The sequence below is a fragment of the Pezoporus wallicus genome, unplaced genomic scaffold (assembly GCF_028554395.1).
Source record: "Pezoporus wallicus isolate ANWC-B61680 ecotype Strahan unplaced genomic scaffold, APGP_CSIRO_Pwel_v1 contig_229, whole genome shotgun sequence".
NCBI lineage: Eukaryota > Metazoa > Chordata > Aves > Psittaciformes > Psittacidae > Pezoporus > Pezoporus wallicus.
In genome coordinates, this window is record NW_026638360.1 from 3186233 (window position 1) to 3205692 (window position 19460).

The 19460-nt window shown below is 42.2% G+C and overlaps 1 protein-coding gene across 2 annotated transcripts; it reads left to right on the forward strand.

The window, feature by feature from the left end:
• Positions 1 to 2931: 2931 nt before the first annotated feature.
• MAEL (maelstrom spermatogenic transposon silencer) lies at positions 2932 to 19212 on the forward strand. Of its 2 annotated transcripts, XM_057410519.1 has the most exons (12): positions 2932 to 3069; positions 3680 to 3766; positions 5830 to 5929; positions 8491 to 8646; positions 9150 to 9191; positions 10033 to 10160; positions 10970 to 11024; positions 11701 to 11842; positions 13202 to 13264; positions 17659 to 17791; positions 18040 to 18118; positions 18940 to 19212. In XM_057410519.1, the coding sequence occupies exons 1-12, from the start codon at positions 2938 to 2940 to the stop codon at positions 19056 to 19058; spliced, it is 1236 nt and encodes a 411-aa protein (XP_057266502.1). In that variant the 5' UTR covers positions 2932 to 2937; the 3' UTR covers positions 19059 to 19212. The 2 variants fall into 2 exon arrangements, with proteins under 2 accessions (XP_057266502.1, XP_057266503.1); XM_057410520.1 differs by lacking the exon at positions 3680 to 3766.
• Positions 19213 to 19460: the final 248 nt, after the last annotated feature.

A 19460-nucleotide genomic window follows, 5' to 3' on the forward strand; every position in this document is an offset into this window, starting at 1 on the left:
AAGAGCATCCCAGGCGCTGTTACAATTCCTCATTTAAAATTACATTTTGAGACATCCTAAGCTAATCTTTTAACTGGGGACTGAATGGTCTCTGTATAGTTGCAATTCCTTGATTCAGTATTGTGTGTCAATTCACATGCCTCGTGTCTGAATGCATTACCTTTAGTAACCACACTTAATGTCTTTTTCATGCAATTACAAACAAATGCAACAGAATCTATTTTCTGCAAACCCATCTTAACTGGCATTCATTATATTAATTCATTACTGAAGCAACTCCTGTATCAGTGATTCTATTCTTTTGCCTGGGACTCTTGTCAGTCTGAAAAGTCTGTAATTACCCAGGTCATTCTACTTAGGGCCAGATCCAAAACAAGACTTTGAAAAATGGTACCTAACATTTAGAACTGCAATTTAAAAAACCTTCATTCAGCAGCAGCTTGAGACTGAAAACTCACATGTACTGTCAGAATTGACTACACAAATTTTTCCTTCTTTGCATGCTCAGATAGTCCTGAGAACACAGATGTCTTAACAAGCGCCCAGTTTAGGGGTCACATATATCTGGGTTATCACAGCCATGTCCTTGTTTTCCACCAAGGCCAGGTACCTAAGAGTTAAGTGTTGGCATATCAAATAATTTAAGTGCCTTAAAAAAAAAAAAAGTAATATATAAATACTGCTTTTATCTGCTGGAATGACCTCAGTGTTACAAAAGTTATTTACAGATTGGTGTAAATGCTACAGAGATCTCCTTTGCCACCTAAGTTGAGAAGCAGAGAATCAAAGAGTTAAAACGCAAGTTCGTTCAGAGGTGCTGGGCTCTCCTAAGGGCCCTGGGAAAGAATACTGATGACATGGTGATCTGAAGATGATCTGTTCCCTGTTTTCTCTCTGTCCCCCATCCCACTAGAACATCCCTTCTCTCTCTGCTGCTTATGAATTTTATTTTCCAACCACACTTCTAGACCTAGGAGAGCTATTACTAGAGCCTCATGTTTTTCAAACAGTTGATGAACACATTACCTAAATTTCTTTAGAAGGAACAGCTGCTGAAGTGTGGGTCTCAAAGCTGCAAAGGAGAGAACATGGGGTGAAGTAAAACAAATGTGCACAGATGCACTCCTAGCAACAACTCTTAGAGAAATGTAAGAGTAAATACTGGCCTTTCTGCCTGAAAAACTAGACTCTGAGCAGAAGTTTGTGCTGACAAGATGAAAGTTATTTCTTGCAGTGTCTCCTCAAGAGATTTAGCATTAATGTATCAGGAACTGGACCAGGATATGAATGATTTTTCACAAGTGACTTTAAAAATCCTTCCCTGTTCTCATTGAGTGTACATTACAATTTTATAAATTTTCAACAATGTCACAGAATCATAGAATAGTTAGGGTTTGGAAAGGACCTTAAGATCATCTAGTTCTAACACCCCTGCCATGGGCAGGGATACCTCACACTAAACCATCTCACCGAAGGCTTTGTCCAACCTGGCCTTGAACAATGCCAGGGATGGAGCATGCACAGCCTCCCTGGGCAGGCCATGCCAGTGCCTCACCACCCTAACAGGAATTTCCTCCTTACATCCAATCTAAACTGCCCCTGTGTAAGTTTTAACCTGTTACTCCTTGTCCTGTCACTACAGTCCCTAATGAGGAGTCCCTCCCCAGCATCCTTACAGGGCCCCCTTCAGACACTGGAAGGCTGCCATGAGGTTTCCACACAGCCTTCTCTTCTCCAGGCTGAAAAGCCCCAACTTTCTCAGCCTGTCTTCATATGGGAGGTGCTCCAGTCCTCTGATCATCCTCGTGGCCCTTCTCTGCACTTGTTCCAACAGTTCCATGTCCTTTTTATGTTGAGGACACCAGAACTGCACACAATACTCCAGGTGAGGTCTCACAAGAGCAGAGGAGAGGGGCAGGATCACCTCCTTCGACCTGCTGGTCACACTCCTTTTGATGCATCCCAGGATACGGTTGGCTTTCTGGGCTGCAAGCGCACACTGAAGCCAGCTCATGTTCATTTTCTCATCGACCAGCACCCCAAGTCCTTCTCTGCAGGGCTGCTCTGAATCTCTTCTCTGCCCAACCTGTAGCTGTGCCATTGATCTCTCCTTCATGTTTAATGGCAAATTCAGTCAGTGGTTCACAAACATAAACCAAACTGTTTTATTGGATTTGAGCAAGACAGAATAGCCTCCATAAGACAGTGCCAGCATTTTTAAGTCGCAGAGGAACCAGCTGCAAGTGAGATGCAGGAGGAATCTGATCTAACCTTAACAGCAGTTCCAGCAGTGACAAACATAATTAGCTAAGCCAAAGATACAAGCTTGAACAACAGCTACCTCCTTTGGGCTGAAACAGGATGAGCTTTAAGGTCCCTTCCAAACCAAACCAGTCTGTGATTTTATGAATATATCTGCATAAATTAATTTAGTCACTGTTTGTAAGGATTTTACTAAATTTAATACATAGCATTATTCAGATTTAGAGGATATCGAGGGGCATGATCCTTTTACTTTGAAAAATCAGCATATTGCCATTTTTATGAGGTTGGGGACCCAGTGTATGTCTGTGAGAACTTGGTGCAAGCTCCCATTGGGTATTTCTCATCCTTCAGCAGCCAAAGAGCATTTAAAAACGAAAACTAATAAAACAAGCACACCCAAAACCAACAACGACAAAAATCCAACACCAAAACCCAAACAAGCAACCCCGCCACGCCCTCCTCCCCCTCACCTTCAGGCGACGGCGAAGCTCCCAGGGGCGGGCGGGAGGAACTCCATGTAACAGTTTCCCTCCCTCGCTGCCAAAAGCTGTGGGCGGGCACACGTCTGCTCCTCCCCGGCGGCGCTTTCTTAGGTGTCCTCTTGTAGGGAGGCGGAGTTCCAGTCAGCCGTGGCTTGGCTAGCTGCGAGGCAGGTGGAAGGCGGCCGCCGCCATGCCACGCCGTAAGGGCTTTATCAGCCCGTACTACTTCTTCGTGAGCGAACAGCTCCCCGAGCTGCAGCGGCGTAGCTTGCCCGTGGCCTGTGTCATCGACGCCATCCCCTATTGCTCCCAGGCTTGGGAGGTGAGGGGAACGGCCTCGAGTTAATGCAGCTTGATGGCAACGAGGGCAGTGAAAGGCCTGCAGAGGGGTTCCGCTCCCGGTGTGGTGCGTGGGGACTATGGGTTAAGTAGTAGCTCACCTGCCTCTTGCTGGTGCAGAAGCAGCACCCGTCATGTAAGATGGAGCTATATTATGGTACTACTGCGTAGGTTGTGTGGGGGACAAAATTGCCTTTCTTGGAGGTAGTTGGCTGTCCTCCCCTCAGCCGCAGGGGTGCGGGGGGAAGCACAGCTTTGTGTTGTGTACAATGGATACTGGCATCCCTGGCTGGAATGAGGAGTTTCAGAAGATGTCTTGTTTGTGGTGGAGGAGTGCTAGTTTGCCTTTGCCTGAAAATGCTTCAAAGGCATATGCTTGCTAGGTGTTTCAAACCAAAGCGTATGGCTTTGTTAGAGAGAAAGCTACTACTCGCCACTGGTTGGGTCAGTGTTAGTAGTTGGTAGTTCTTGCCAAGTATTGATAATGCCCTTTGGAAAGACACAGTTAATTTCTTCATGGAATTTTTTTTGGTTTGTGGGACTGCTAGAAGGAAACAGTAAAAACCTTTTTTACCAATTTGTTTTCCTTCAAGATGCTGACTGAGGAAGAAAAGATGGCATATGCAGAGAAGGCTTGTAAGTTGAGTGGAAAAAAATGCTCTCGGAAGACAGTGAAAGAGGTAAATGCTGAGAAAGGAACATCCTCCAATGTAGCTAAATAAGAGGGGGAGTGAGTGAGTGTGGCTGGGGTTTGGTCAGCTATGATGCTATGGAAGACCCGCTCTCCATAGCGTTCAGTCTCTGGAGATAATGGACACTCTGGTAATCCATGCTGTTATGAAGGTTAGGCAGAAAAATGCTCTGGTTTGAATTGAAGGTGAGGATATTCTATACTATTTTAAACAAGCACAGCTTGTTCCTTTGGGCTGTTTTACCAAGTAAAATGTAGTTCTCTAACAACTTAGTTTTATGTTTTGTGATATTTTGCAGTGGCTGACCTGCAATGTTGGCGTTTCTTAATTGATTTAGAATACTGTAAATCTGTATGACTCTGGTCATAGGTTCATGTTGCTTTTGCTTCATGGATGTCCTTAATTTAGGTTGTTCTTGTCTGACAGTCTGAAACCATGTGCAGCAGATTTGGCGTTCTTGATTGTCTCTGTGGTGGATCAGGTCAATGAAATCTTGCTATGCACAAAAAGATCGATTATACCTTTCCATTATTTTAAGGTTGGTTTGATTATGAAGAGAATAGTAAGACTATGGTGGGGGACAAAGTCCTACAATGTAGAAGTAACAGGTTAAGATACTAGGTTGTGGTGAGATAGAGTACTAAACAGAGCCTTTATGCTATGTACTGTTCTTAAAAGGGGTGTGGGTTTGAACTATGTGAAGTTTCAGAAACCTCACTCTATTCCAGTCTTGTTTGGCAGTCTAAAGCCTTGTGTGTCAAAGCAGAGAGCACAATTGAGTAAATGGATAATATTGCAATTACTTCTTCCTCCCATGTTGCTTAATGCTAACGGTGATGGCAAAGTTTGGGACTTTAAAACACTTATATGATGCTAAAAGCATGACAGGATGATTGTCACTTGGAGTAACTAGTAAAACTGGATTAGTCAAATTAATTGTTCGAGACTAGATGGGAGATGTTGGGCAGTGTTTTCAGATTTTGGGGGGCCTACCTGGATGGAAAAGAGCTGTTTAAAACATGACTTATCCTGTATGACTTAGCGTGCTAGGGGTATGTAATCAATGAAGCTCCATTTTCAAAAATGGGAGATGTGTGAAATGACAACTAAGTCATAAATGGAGGCTTCTGTATTTCCTTCCACAAGTTGTAGCATTTTAGGAAGCTGTAATCATGGAAAGAAATAATTACTTTACCAAAACAAAGACCATCATCCTTACTGCCGGTCAGTGGAAATAGGGAAGTGTGCATGTGTAAGATTATATGTGATCACAGTATATTAATAGAACCCTTATATGTAGACAGCCACAGTTATTTTGTGCAGTGAAAGGTCTTGGTCATCTTTCAGAGAAGACTAAGCTTACTTGAATGAGACTAATTTTGTCTTTTTTTCTTTTTTTTTTTTTTTTTTTGTTTATATTTTGAACTAATAATCAACAAACTTTGAGGTGGTAATCTGGAATTAGTGTACCTAGATGTGGATGTTATTCCCAGTTGGGGTCTTGAATTAAATTCTCTGTGCCTGCCACGTATCCGTTCCTGTCCTCTTAAAAGCTGATTGTTCATACATGGATTTGCAGTGCTTCATGAGCATATATGCCCCTTACACTTGTTCTGTGCTGGAGCAATCTGATGGCTTCCTCCAGGTTTTATCAGCTTTCCATTGATTTGATTCCTAGCAAAGATAAATTTCATGTGCCAAAGTTTTTTATAAACCTTACAGAAAAAAATTTGAAATTGTAATTTGAAAAATCCCTTGCCTGTGACAAGTGGTTGAACCAGCAAAATCTCCCTTCCCCCAGCCCCTCCCCCGGAATTACGTTTTGCTTTCCAGCTGTAGTGAGTTGACTGAGGTACTAAGACAGGTATCTCAGTTTTTGTTAGATGAGGAATCTTGCTTTCCTGGTCTACAGCTTATATACAAACTGCAGACCATTCCACTTAATCATAGCTGTTAGTGGATGTTAAATTTTTCTCTAATATAAGGAGGTGAAGGACTTTGTGGTGCCAGGAGTCTTGATTATTTATTATTAACTTTTCAATCTTTTTCAGGCATGTAATCTGGCTGTTCCGGTTCCTGCGTGTCCCACCACAAAGATGCCCTGTGTGACTTTTCCAGATGCCTCTGTTATGTCTTGGGAGAATGATCAGGGTATAGTAATCTTAAAGCAGTTAATCTTGATAGAGTAAAGCTTGCCCTTTGTAGATACTCTCAATGGTACCTATACAAAGGCTGTTTACGTTTTGCCAATAACCGTCTGTGTCAGCTGTTTTTTTTTAAACTAATGGTCTACTGTTGTAAAAAGGCATATTGTAGTATCAAGGGAAGTCAGTGCAAATAAATGTGTCTGTCCCTGCTCCACCTCCCACTCCTGAAATAATTCTAGCTTCTGTTTTTTAGCTTGATGGGAGTATAGCCACTAATAATTTCTTTACAATTATTTAAAGGCTTTTAAGAAAAAGATAATTCTTCAACTCCTAATAGAAGTTTGTTACTTACAAAGCCTAATCCAAGTTGTACCTGTTGTACAACCTGAACCTATACTTGTAACTGTATTAAAGGGTGAAGAGTTGTTAGATATCAGAATTCAAAATTTGTATGGTAGAGGTATTAAATCATGACCTGGCCTCTTTGGGAGACTAGAAGAGGGGATATGTACCTTGTCAGTGCTTTTATAACATCCTGGCTTGCTTCCATATTGAAAGAACTCTTGAAAATGAAACCGTTTTTATCTGTTACCCTCCTTTCAAATGGACATTTTAATTAGAGTTGAGTAATGAACATAATCTGTAGTCTTTTCCTCAATTAATGTTACATTAGTCTGAAAAATGATAAATGCTAATGCTTAGAAGGTAAGTCAAACAGCCAGTTCATATAAGCTGTGTCTGCTGTATGGTTAAGACTCAGCTCAAGCCTTTTACCCAAGAAGTCTATGAACTGTATTCCTGTTGTCATGGTTATGGAGGGGCATGAAAGAGCTCCATAAAAAGTATAGTACCTGTTAGCAGCCTCCCTGCCAGAGGGCATACTCCTCTGTCACTGTGATGCAGATCAGATGGGTTGGTCATGGCTTGAGCTGGCACAGTTGATCTTTAAAACTGAATGAGAGGTATAATGATAAAGGGTAACCAAGATGCATTTTATGATGCCGTTCCTTAATATTTTTCAGTAAAAGTCCTGTATGGTTTGCTGTAGCTGCCTGAGATTTTTTTCACAAGAAAAGCAGTTCAGACTTGGCTAGGAGAGCTATCTTTCCTGTGACCCTATAGCTTGTGAAGTTTTAAGACCCGTGTAAGGAAGCACTGGCATTCAAGCTTAGGATAGCTGGTATTCAGCGGCATAAAGTCAGGTATCTATACAGCATTGTTTCTGTGTAAAATCAGTTACAGATCTCTGTTACTCAGTAGGAAATTGTGGTTTAAATGCAGCCGGTAACTCAGAACCATACAGCCAATTGCTCGCTCCCCCTTCTTCCTCCCACTCGCAGAGGGATGGGGAGGAGAATCGCAGGAATGTAAATCCCATGGGTTGAGGTAAGAACAGTCCAGTAACCAAAGTATAATACAAAGCCACTACCACCGATAATAATAAGGGAAATAACAAAGGGAAAGAATACAATTGCTCAGCACCCACTGAGTGATACGCAGCCCGACCTGAGCAGTAATCTGGGCCCTCTGAGTGACTCCCCTCAGTTTCTATACTGGGCATGATGTGCTGTGGTACAGAATACCCCTTTGGCTAGTTTGGGTCAGGTGTCCCATCTCTGCTTCCTCCTGGCTTCTTCTGTCCCTCCTCACTGGCAGAGCGTGAGACTGAAAAGTCCTTAATCAGAGTAAGCACTACTTAGCAACAGCTAAAAACATCAGTGTGTTATCAGTACCGTTCCCAGGCTAAAGTCAAAAATACAGCACTAAGAAGGATAAAAATGACTGGTACTGCTGAATTCAGGACAGAAATGTAGGATTTTTTTGATGAGAGACGGAGTTTAAGCATAAGGATTAAACAGCTATCTTAAATTTCAGTGAGAATGCTAGGTGATGCTCATAAAGAGAAATATTAAGGTGTATTGTGAAATATTTTTCATAGTTGGATGCTCTTTAAATTAGTAAACAATTTATTTATTAACATTTGCCTTGGGTGTTCTTGCTGCCACCTTTGGGAGCTTTTTTGGCAGAGGAGAAGCAGTCCTTTTAATTGGCAGGTTTCTTATCTCCTCCTACCCCAGAATATTATCAGCTCATTTGACCTGTATAAGTTACTGAATTGGGCTTGTGAAGCTGCTTTGTAGTTTCTGATTGGGTTGGTTTTTGGTTTGGTTCCCCCCGCCAACCTTATTTTCCTAAAGGGTGAAGAGACTTGTCATGAAAAGCAATAATAGGATTCCAGGCCTCTCAATGTTCTTATGGGTTTGGGGTCTAATTTTAAGTGCTTTTATTTATTTTAATTTTAATTTTTATTCTGACCCTGTTGCTACACACATGAGCATCTGTGGAAGATACACCAGAGCTATCAAGATGCCTGACTGTTGCATAAGTATTAGCTACCTTGCCTGCAATACAGAGGAATAGCTGTGTGTTTTACTTGGTCATTACTCTCTTCCTTACATTACTCATGTAAGAAAGCACACTGAAACTGTTGCTGGATGAGGTGTGGCCAGGATGGCTTGCTGTAACTTTTGGTGGCTCTTTTGAATTTATTTTTTTCTCTTTCAGCTGTACTTGTAGACATTTTCTACTTCCTGAACATTTACAGCCATGGCAAGCTGCCATCCCACTGTGAACAGCGCTTCCTGCCTTGTGAGATTGGGTGTGTCAAGTACTCCCTGCGGGATGGCATAATGGCTGATTTCCATCACTTTATAGAGCCAGGTGAGCTCCAAGGAAGGGAGATAATCTGTAGGTTATGTTGCTTTGGGGTGAGAGGGAGGTTTTCTAATGTCAGTTACTACTGCCCGGATTAGATTTCTGGTATTAAGATAGGCTTTATTCTTTGATTGTAAGTGGTTGGGCTTGTTAAAATATCAAAGCTGTGCTGATTGTTCCTGAGGAGATGGACTTAAGCATCAGGAATGCAGGAAGCTTCAAAAAGTGTAAAATAAATCCAGGAGGACATTCACATGTTTGTGTGGCAATGAATGTTTGTCTTGATTTGACCTGAACACACACACTATACAATATACTTGGGGTTTTAAATGCATATAATTGAACTTTTTTCAAAAATAGTTGTGGCACTTGTGCAAGGCTGTAAGGGAAGGTTAAGTTGTTCCTTTCTGTACATGAAACTATGGTGCCTAACTCAGAGTTAAGGATCTCTCATAGTGGATGTTGGATGATGGTGGTTTGTTTTTTCCATCTCCCCTGCTCTTCTGCAGAAGTACCACCACGTGGGTTTCGATACCACTGCCAGGCTGCTAGTGAGTATCACTGGAGAAAAAGAACAGTATGCAGAGGTGTACAGGCTTAGACTCAGCTTACCTCATCTGTATCCAGATGTCTTCTGAGCCTGCAGTTTCTCCCGCTGGGAACTTGGCAAGTTTCAAAGAGAACGGAGTGACAGAGCAGCTGTCACACTCACCTTCTATGTTTCTTGTACCCACAAATGGCAAAGCGTACACCCAAAATGGTTCAATGGCAGTTACTTGTATTCCACCTTTCTATTTTAATTCAACAGTAACTGCAGTATGTTCTTAAATGTGACAACCTTGTACGGCTTCAAAAGCTTTCAAGGCTACCTGAGCAGAGCATCGTTTCTTTGATAGTCTGTGTGTATCTTCAGCATGAAGTGCTAATTCGTAATTGGTTAACTCAAAGATACTTGTTTGTATATAGAACTTGTGTTTTGCAGCTGTACATGTATTGACAAAGTCAAAAGTATTTGTAACTGTTCTATCTGGCTTGGCCTGCCTTCTTTCCCTTGTGACTCTTCAGTGTTTATAGATTCCAGCTTGTTTTATTAGGACATTTCCTCCTGTTGTGTATAAAGGGAACAAACTTGGCCCATGTTTTCCTATACCGAAAACTTAAGATAATGGACTTTTAAAAGGGGTGTGTGTGTGTTTGCTCACAGCCCACACCCGCCAGTCTTCTGCTGAAAGAAGCAGATTTTAATAGCTTAATTTGAGACCCTGCCTTTAGAGCATGGGAGGTGTGCTTTTGTGTATACATGTATGTATATAAAAAGATACAAGGGGGGGGGGGGGCTCTGATCATTTAAGGAAGCAGGACTTCTTGTAATTTTTTTCTTGTCCTACCCAGGTGATGCCACTCACAAGATCCCTGTATCTGGATTTCATCTTCCACGTACTTGTTATGCGGATGTCTTATGGGAACTTCTTGAGTTTGTCCACCCAGCCAGAGGTGTTTGGCCTCGCTTTTACTGCAGGGTATGGTCACGGTCAAAGTAAGATGCTTTAAATCAAAATCTGTAATTTCAGTTTTGTTGGATGACTAAGAAGGTACCCCTCTAAAGCCTAGTCAGCGTGCCCATGAATGGGAAAGGATACTCTTTTTCCAAAGCTTCCCAATTCCATAAAGCAAAGACCTAATTTTCTGCCTTCTTATTTTCAGCCTGCGCTTCTGGCTCTGGTCTACTGATCAGCGTTTCACTTGGTCTCTTAACATTGTTCTGCCTTGGGTTAAGGGGTTTTAAGATCAACACTAAATTGATTGTGCTGAATAATAGACAGTCCTGCTTTTTTTAAAGGGATGTTTTTGTCTTTCACCATGAGAATACTGTACATGTTAATTTTTGCTCAAGTTTAATTTGCCAGTGAGCAAAATTAAATGTTAGGACTTGGAGCTGTTTTAAGCTTCATAGTAGCTATATTATCTTTTGATTCTATTTAAGCCTCATATCCTTAAAAAGGCAGGGAGTGTCAAGATCTTGGGCTCCATTCATAAATATAGAGAGCTCTGAAGATATACATATTAAAAAAAAATAAAAAACAGAACACTTAAGGAATGTATTATGGGTTAACCTTTAATTTCCAGAATTTCTCCTGGGGTTTGGTTGGAAAGCCTCTGTGGCATTTGGTTCCTCTTCAGGATGATTTTCAGGAGGAGTGTACATTCCATCCCACACACATTGAGTTTTGTTTTGGAGGTGACCTTTTCAGATATAGTCGGAAGTCTTGCCGATGTCAGAATTATATACTGTACTTCTTCAATGTGGCTGAAATTTTCTTTCCTCTAGTCTAATGACAGGTTCCGAATTAGCTGGTGTCTCAATCGAATGGCTAGCATCACAGGTGGGAAATGGATCATTTTTGGCCTCCCCCTTCTATCCTTCTCCCCAAAGAAAGATTATGTACTCGTGGACAGCTGTATTTGTCAAAAATCTTGGGATCTCAAAGGTTTCATAGAAGCTGGTACTGGTAGCTAGAACTGTTTTGTGTGCTGCTTCTTCTTTTCCTCCCCATCAGTGATAGTAAAATGGCAGCATGAGCAGCTTACTGGCTAAATGAACACATCTAGAGAATATATACTCTTTTCTTGCTCAGCCACTTAAAGGAGCACTAGAGGCAGTGAGGTTATTGTGAAGGTGAGCAGATCGCTTTGCTATGTGTTTCTAACAGCTTCTGAGGAGAGCTAGCCTGCAAGCAGGATAACGTTATTATTGAGGTGGAGGGAAATTGTGGGAATATAAGATGGCCCACTTTTCTAAGAAGCCAGGTTTTAGTAAAACCACTGGTGGGATAACTTCTTAAGCTTTACTAGATCTTTGATGCTTTGGTAAGAGACTGGACAATGAACAGGGACAGACTGAGAAGTGAGCTAAGAATATTCATAGAATCACAGAACGGTTTGGGTTGGAAGGAACCTTAAAGATGATCTAGTTCCAACCCCGTGCCGCGGGCAGGGACACCTTCCACTCTACCTTCACTGACTCCTGGTCTCCTGACCGGGGTGTTCTCTGAGTTATAGGCATTGAAAGCCACTTGGAACTCCTTGATGTAGAGGACCTGGTAATAGAGCTGCACCAGAAGAAATACCAAAAGGAGCCATCCAAGACTTGGGTGTGTAGAGAACTGGATGCCTTCCTGTGGGATTTCTCCAGTAATACCAGGTATGTTGTGTTCTTTGTGAACGCATGTATTAGCCTGGTGTGTCCTGGTGCTCTGCGGTACAGCTTGTAAACTGCAAGGCTGGAATGTCCTGCAGGCTTCCGAATCCTTCTTGTTACATTGTGAGTACAAGTGGAAATGAATATTCTTTCCCCAGAGAAGTGTGAAGTGCTTTTTAGTGTTGAGTCTGAGCCCTAATTTGAAGGAGGGGGTCAAAATGGGAATAAAATATATTGTGGTGGTTAACTGGAAATTGTAAAAGTGGTAAGATTGAGACTCTGAGAAGGGTAGCTTGGATGGGACCTGGCTGTTACTATGTATCAAATGCCTCATGGTGCTGCTGTGATGAGGGACAAGGTATATTTGCTAGTGGTACAAATCAAGTTCTCAAACCTAAGTGTTCAAGGTTCAATCATGTCTTTTTTCTTTCAGAATGAGTGTTCTTTGTTACATATCTGGAACTGTATTTACTTTGTAGGATTTTTTTCTGTGTGTGTGTTTTCTTGTTTTGCTTTTGGTGGGGTGTTTTTTTTCTTTTGTTTTTGTGGTGTTGGCTTTTTCTTGGTTTTTTGTTTGTTTTTGGTTTTGGTGGGTTTTTGGTTTGGTTTTTTTTTGGTTTGGGTTGGTTTGGTTTTTTTTTTAGCTTTTAATGTGTCTTGGACAGTAAAGCTCTTTCTGCCTTCACGGTCTTCTGTATTGTACAACTAAGTGGTATGTAGCTTGTGGTGGATGTAGCTTGGGCTGTGTTTAGTCATGACACAGTTGGCTTGGAAATATGCTTTAACTTCTCCTCTGCTACTGTAAGAACCAATAATTTGATCTTAAAATTTAGTAGATCATTAAAATAAGAAAATGCTATTGTTTGAAGTCTCCTTACAGTGTGTATTTTAAGATCCATTGGGATAATCATTGTCACACTATCTTTTTATAGACAGGAAGTTTTCCATTTCCATGAGTATCCTCACATTGGAGGGAAACCTCAAGAGTGGGAAAATGTATTTTAAAAAACACATTTGGAGAGGAAAGTGAAGTGCTTATAGTAAAAGGAACGGTTTCACATTAATGTGAAACTTAAAATTATTACCTTTAAATCCCTTTTATCTTACAGGGTTCTCTTTCCTCTCTTTACTCCCACCTCAGCATAAAGAAGGTTGCCTTTATGCATGCCTTTTAACTCTTCATAAACCACTTAGAGCTTCCTTGTTGAGTACTGGTCCTCCGTGAAATTGTAAAGGTATTATAAGGTCACTGAGACAAAAATCTTAAATATCTGTTCCTGTTTCTTCTGACCAGACTCGGCTATTCATGTTGATTAAAAATGCTGATGCTTCTGAAATAAGCGTGAACTTCATTTCATGTAGGTGCAAGTGGCATGAAGAGAATGACATACTCTGCTGTGCTTTGGCATCCTGTAAAAAGATCGTGTAAGTATTGCTAAGGAGTTATCTTCATTATGATGAATTTTATTTTGCTATAGAGACACTTTTTTGGCTCTGGCTTCTCTGACTGCCTGGAGCACTGTAGTTCTAGATCTTGAGTTTCATTTGTTCCCTTCACTCTCAAGATTTTGTTCTAACTTTACCTGTTGTTTATGTGGCTTAGCAATATGCTGTGGGTCTTAGCACTTAGATGTAATATAACTTGTGTGACACTAATCCATCACTCTCTTCATCTTTTCACTACCTCCACTCAGTTTAAGCCCAGCCACACAGCCACTCTCTCACTCCCCTCCCTTCCTGCCCCCCCAGCTCCCAGAGGGATGGGGAGGAAAATCAAAAGAATGTAACTCCCACGGGTTGAGATAAGAACAGTCCAGTAACTAAGGTATAACACAAACCACTGCTGCTACCACCAATAATAATAATAATGATAAGGGAAATAACATGAGAATACAAGCACTTGCCACCCACCGACTGATACCCAGCCTGACCTGAGCAGCGATCTAACCCTTCCAGGTGACTGCCCCCAGTTTATATAGTGGGTATGATGTGCTGCGGTATGGAATACCTCTTCTGTTAGTTTGGGTCAGGTGTCTTGTCTCTACTTCATCCCAGCTTCCCCTCCTCCCTGGCAGAGAATGAGACTCAAAAAGTCCTTGGTCAGACTAAATATTACTATGCAGCAACTAAAAATATCAGTGTTATCAGCGCTGTTCCCAGGCTGAAAGTAAAAAACACAGCACTGCAGCAGCTACTAAGAAGGAGAAAAATGACTGCTACTGCTGAACCCAGGACATCCATTTACTATTGGAGAGTTGAGAGAAGTGTCAATTACATTAGAATTCATTGAATTTCTGTAGAGGTTTATTATACCTGTATTTGATGAGACATTCTCAGTATTTTCTAGTATATGTCTACTTTGGGAACATAGAATCATAGAATAGTTAGGGTTGGAAAGGACCTTAAGATCATCTAGTTCCAACACCCCTGCCATGGGCAGGGACACCTCACACTAAACCATCTCACCGAAGGCTTTGTCCAACCTGGCCTTGAACAATGCCAGGGATGGAGCATTCACAGCCTCCCTGGGCAGCCCATTCCAGTGCCTCACCACCCTAACAGGAAAGAATTTCTTCCTTATATCCAATCTAAACTTCCCCTTTTTAAGTTTTAACCTGTTACCCCTTGTCCTGTCACTACGGTCCCTAATGAAGAGTCCCTCCCCAGCATCCCTATAGGTCCCCTTCAGATGCTGGAAGGCTGCCATGAGGTTTCCACGCAGCCTTCTCTTCTCCAGGCTGAACAACCCCAACTTTCTCAGCCCGTCTTCATACGGGAGGTGCTCCAGTCCTCTGATCATCCTCGTGGCCCTTCTCTAGACTTGTTCCAACAGTTCCATGTCCTTCTTATGTTGACACCAGAACTGCACACAATACTCCAGGTGAGGTCTCACAAGAGCAGAGTAGAGGGGCAGGATCACCTCCTTCGACCTGCTGGTCACGCTCCTTTTGATGCATCCCAGGATACGGTTGGCTTTCTGGGCTGCAAGCACACACTGAAGCCAGCTCATGTTCATTTTCTCATCGACCAGCACCCCAAGTCCTTCTCTGCAGGGCTGCTCTGAATCTCTTCTCTGCCCAACCTGTAGCTGTGCCTGGGATTGCTCTGACCCAGCTGTAGGACCTTGCACTTGGCATGGTTAAACTTCCTGAGGTTGGCATCAGCCCACCTCACAAGTGTGTCGAGGTCCCTCTGGATGGCATTCCTTCCCTCCAGGGTATCAGCCAGACCACGCAGCTTGATGCCATTGGCAAGCTTGCTGAGGACGCACTCAATCCCACTGTCCATGTCACCGACAAAGATGTTGAACAAGACTGGTCCCAACACTGATCCCTGAGGGACACCACTCGTTAGTGGTCTCCAGCTGGACATTGAGCCGTTGACCACAACTCTTTGTGTGCGGCCATCCAGCCAGTTCTTTATCCACCAAGTGGTCCACCTATCAAATTGATGTCTCTCAATTTAGAGACAAGGATGTTGTGTGGGACAGTGTTGAACGCTTTGCACAAGTCCAGATAGATGACATCAACTGCTCTACCCTATCAGTTCTGTAGCCCCATCATATAAGGCCACCAAATTGGTCAGGCAGGATTTCCCCTTAGTGAAACCATGCTGGCTGTCACCAAGCACCTTGTTGTTTTTCATGTGCCTTAGCATGCCATCCAGGAGAATCTGCTCCAAGGTTTTGCCAGGCACAGAGGTGAGACTGACTGGTCTGTAATTCCCTGGGTCATCTGTTTTCCCCTTCCTGAAAATGGGGGTTATATTTCCCTTCCAGTCATTGGGAACTTCACCTGACTGCCATGATTTTTCAAATATGATGGCCAGCGGCTTAGCAACTTCATTCGCTTCAGGACTTCAACTTCCTTCAGGACCTGTGGATGGATTTCATCAGGTCCCATGGACTTGTGCACGTTCAGGTTTTTAAGATGGTCTTGAACCAGATCCTCTCCTACAGTGGGCCCAAGGTCTTCATTCTCACAGTCCCTGCGTCTACCTTCCAAGACTTGGGTGGTATGGTCAGAGCCTTTGGCAGTGAAGAGGGAGGCAAAGAAGTCATTCAGAACCTCAGCCTTCTCCAAATCCTGTGTAGCCAGTTCTCCTGAGAGCTTCCAGAGGGGGGCCTACATTGTCCCTAGTCTGTCTTTTATTCGCTACGTACCTGTAGAATGCCTTCCTGTTATCCTTAACGTCCCTAGCCAAGCCTAATTCTGACTAGGCTTCAGCTTTCCTAACTTGGTCCCTAGCTTCCCAGACAACATCCCTGTACTCTTCCCAGGCTGCCTGTCCTTGCTTCCACCTTTTATAAGCCTCTTTTTTCATTTGAATTTTCCTCAGCAGCTCCTTATCCATCCAAGGAGGTCTCCTGGCCCTCCTGTTGCACTCCCTTCTAGTTGGGATGCAACACTTCTGAGGGTGTAGCAGGTGATCCTTGAATATCAACCAAGAGTCTTGGGCCCCCCTGCCCTCTAGGGCTATATCCCATGGAACCTTACTAAGCAGGTTCCTGAAGAGGCCAAAGTCTACTCTTTTGAAGTCCAGGGCAGTGAGCTTGCTGCACACTCTCCTCACTGTCCTGAGGATCTCGAATTCGACTATCTTGTGATCGCTGCATCCAAGGCTGCCTTGGAGTGTCACATTTCCAATGAACCCTTCCCTGTTGGTGTCAAGCATGGCACCTCTCCTTGTCAGCTCCTCTATTACTTGCAGAAGGAAGTTGTCTTCCACACAATCGAGGAACCTCCTGGATTGCTTGTGCTGGGCCTTACCATCATTCCAACAGATGTCAGGGTGCTTGAAGTCACCCATGGCAACAAGGGCCTGCGAGCGTGAGGCTTTTCCTATCTGTCTATAGAGTGCTTCATCCGCAGGTCCTTGTTGATCAGGCAGTCTGTAACGGATCCCCACAGTAATGTCTCCCATAGCTGTTTTCCCTTTAACCCTGACCCACAAACTCAGTTAACTGATCACCTGTCCCCAGAGAGAGTTCCATACTCTCCAGACTATCCCTAACATAAAGAGCAACTCTCCCTCCCCGCCTGCCAGGCCTGTCTTTTCTAAAAAGCCTGTAACCTTCCATTCCAACACTCCAGTCATAGGAGCGATCCCACCATGTTTCTGCGATGCCTATTATATCATACCCCCGTAGATGTGCACACATCTCTAATTCCTATTGTTTGTTCCTCATGCTACAGGCGTTTGTATAGAGGCATCGGAGCCGAGCTCCAAATGAAGCCAGCTCATTGGCTGGAGCAGCTGGAATATATGTAAATTGCTCCGAGCACTTATTATAGGTGCTGGCAACTGACTGGGTGTGTTGGGATGGAATGATGCCCCCCTCCCCCAAACCCTCAAAGAGGCTTTAAACTCATAAAAGTTTTATAAACTTTTATACTGCCTTACATATAACATGAATACGTAAGGTTCTAAAATTTTTCAGGTGTGAGGAAAGGGAAAGTAAATAGTTGGGACACAAGGAAATGCAATTTAAGATCACACTTGGCAGCAGTTTGAGGGAGGTGATAATGAATAGCCTTTCATTCAGAAGCCTCTTATGTACTGCTAGGTCTTGTGAAAAGAATATTGCTTTTCACCCTTCTAATTGACTGCATTTGATAGTTGGGGAAGCAATTGTTTTAATTTCATGTGTAGCTGTAGTATAGGCTAGTGGCCTTGGAAGGATATAGGGTAACTGTTTAGCTGTGCATCTCGGGTTGCTTTGTTTGCCAGCTGAAGAATTAAAAATGCTGTACTTCTGTACATGAGCATTACAGCCCTCTTAGCTAAACTCTTCTTGTTTTTTTTTTTTCTCCATAAAGTTACTGCATCAGTAAATCTTTAGCTAGTGTATATGGAGTCTCACTGACAGCAGCTCACCTGCCTCTTCAAGACCTTGATAGTAGTGAAAGCACAAATACCAAGATGGTGATATTGGATGCTGGACGTTTTCAGGTCAGATTCTTTAAACTGATACCCTGTTTTATTCTTACTTAAGTGTTCAGATTTGCCAATTTTAGCTTAGCTGTTTTCTCTTTAGATGCTTTGTGGCATATATTGGTAAGACTGATGAAATAAAAATAATCACTACCTGGGTCAGTACACGTGAGTTTTCACTGCAATTGGTAGGTTTCATGGATAGTTGCGTATGCTGCGTTTTAAAAGTCACATAGATCATTTTGAATGTTCATTTCTTCGTACAGAATATGAAGGCTGAGGGTCCTGCATATGACAGACATTTTGCTTCTCCAAGTTGGCATCAAGAGTTTGTCTCTTCTAATTGTGAGTTTGATACTTTCACATTTATAAGGGGAAAGAGGTATTTAAACTTAATCCAGTTGATGCTTTTTCAAGTTGCTGGGTTTAGACGTTACCTGTAAGTGACATAAAGCTTAAACACCTCTGCATAAGCTGCATTTGTTCCTGGATATGGCTTTCACTGAATTTCTGAAGACGGAGTTACCCTTTTTTTATTGGACACAATCTTGGGGTCAAAAAGGTCTCTCAAAATGTAATTTTCTATAAAATTTGCTCTCTGATTCGTAGCCTCTTATTTTTCTGCTATATGATATCCATTCTTATATGCTTAGGTGCTTTGAGGCAGGGCCATATTTAAAATGCTCTCCTTGCTCTCAAATAATTATATGTGAAGGCTCAACTAATATTTGTTGCAAGTATTCCACTATAACTTAGTTTATCGAGACTGCTCATTTAAAGTCTTGCTTTTAGAGATGAAATTTCCTTAATGGAAGGCACATGAGCTCAATTCATCTGGGTAGTTCATAGCTAATCTTCAGAGGGACAGAATCCAGTTTGCAAGACAAATAACTGTAGCAGTTCTAAGCTTGTAGCTTATTTCCTTGCATATGAAATAGATGCTGTAGTGTCAGATAATTTAATTCAAATTCAAACTCAAACTGTTGCAGCTGAAAATCATGATTTCTTACGATTTTGGTGTGCATAGAGGGCACAACCTCTGTCTCTGACTTTTCATATTAGAGCTGCTCAATAGGTTCAGCTCCACAGTGTATGAAGTACTAGTCCATTAACTTACGCAAGCTTCGAAGGTTGATTTGATTTACAAACTGTATTTAATTTAATAGGTGATTCTCCATGTGGTGTGAAGACCTGTTCCCTTTATGGAACAAGCACCATGCGAGGAAGAGGAATTACTCGACTGCTGAAAAGTGCATCTGATCTAACCAAGCCTTTCAGTAACTGAAGGTCTTTTTTACATCCAGGACAGCTGTAAATTCTAATTTTCCTTGTTTTCCTAAGATAACCAGCAATTTTTTCCAGTTTGCAATGTTTCATCTTATGTGCAAACTTTGATAGTTCAAGTTCTTGTTAGAATGGTAAAACTATTAACAAGATTTTTGTTGTCTTTAAATCTGGTCATCTACAGGAAGACTTACTTTGAAGGAACCTGATAGTTGTACCTCCTCTTTAAAAATATATGCCATACTCATTCTATTTCTTACTGGACGGAGTTCAAATTCAAGATTGATTAGTCAATATCACTGGATTAGAAGAATTCTTAGTGGTCTGTGTGATTCTAAACAAGTTCTTTATTTTTTTTATAACCTCCTTGCTCTCTCCTGCATGTGGAAGACATAACTTCATA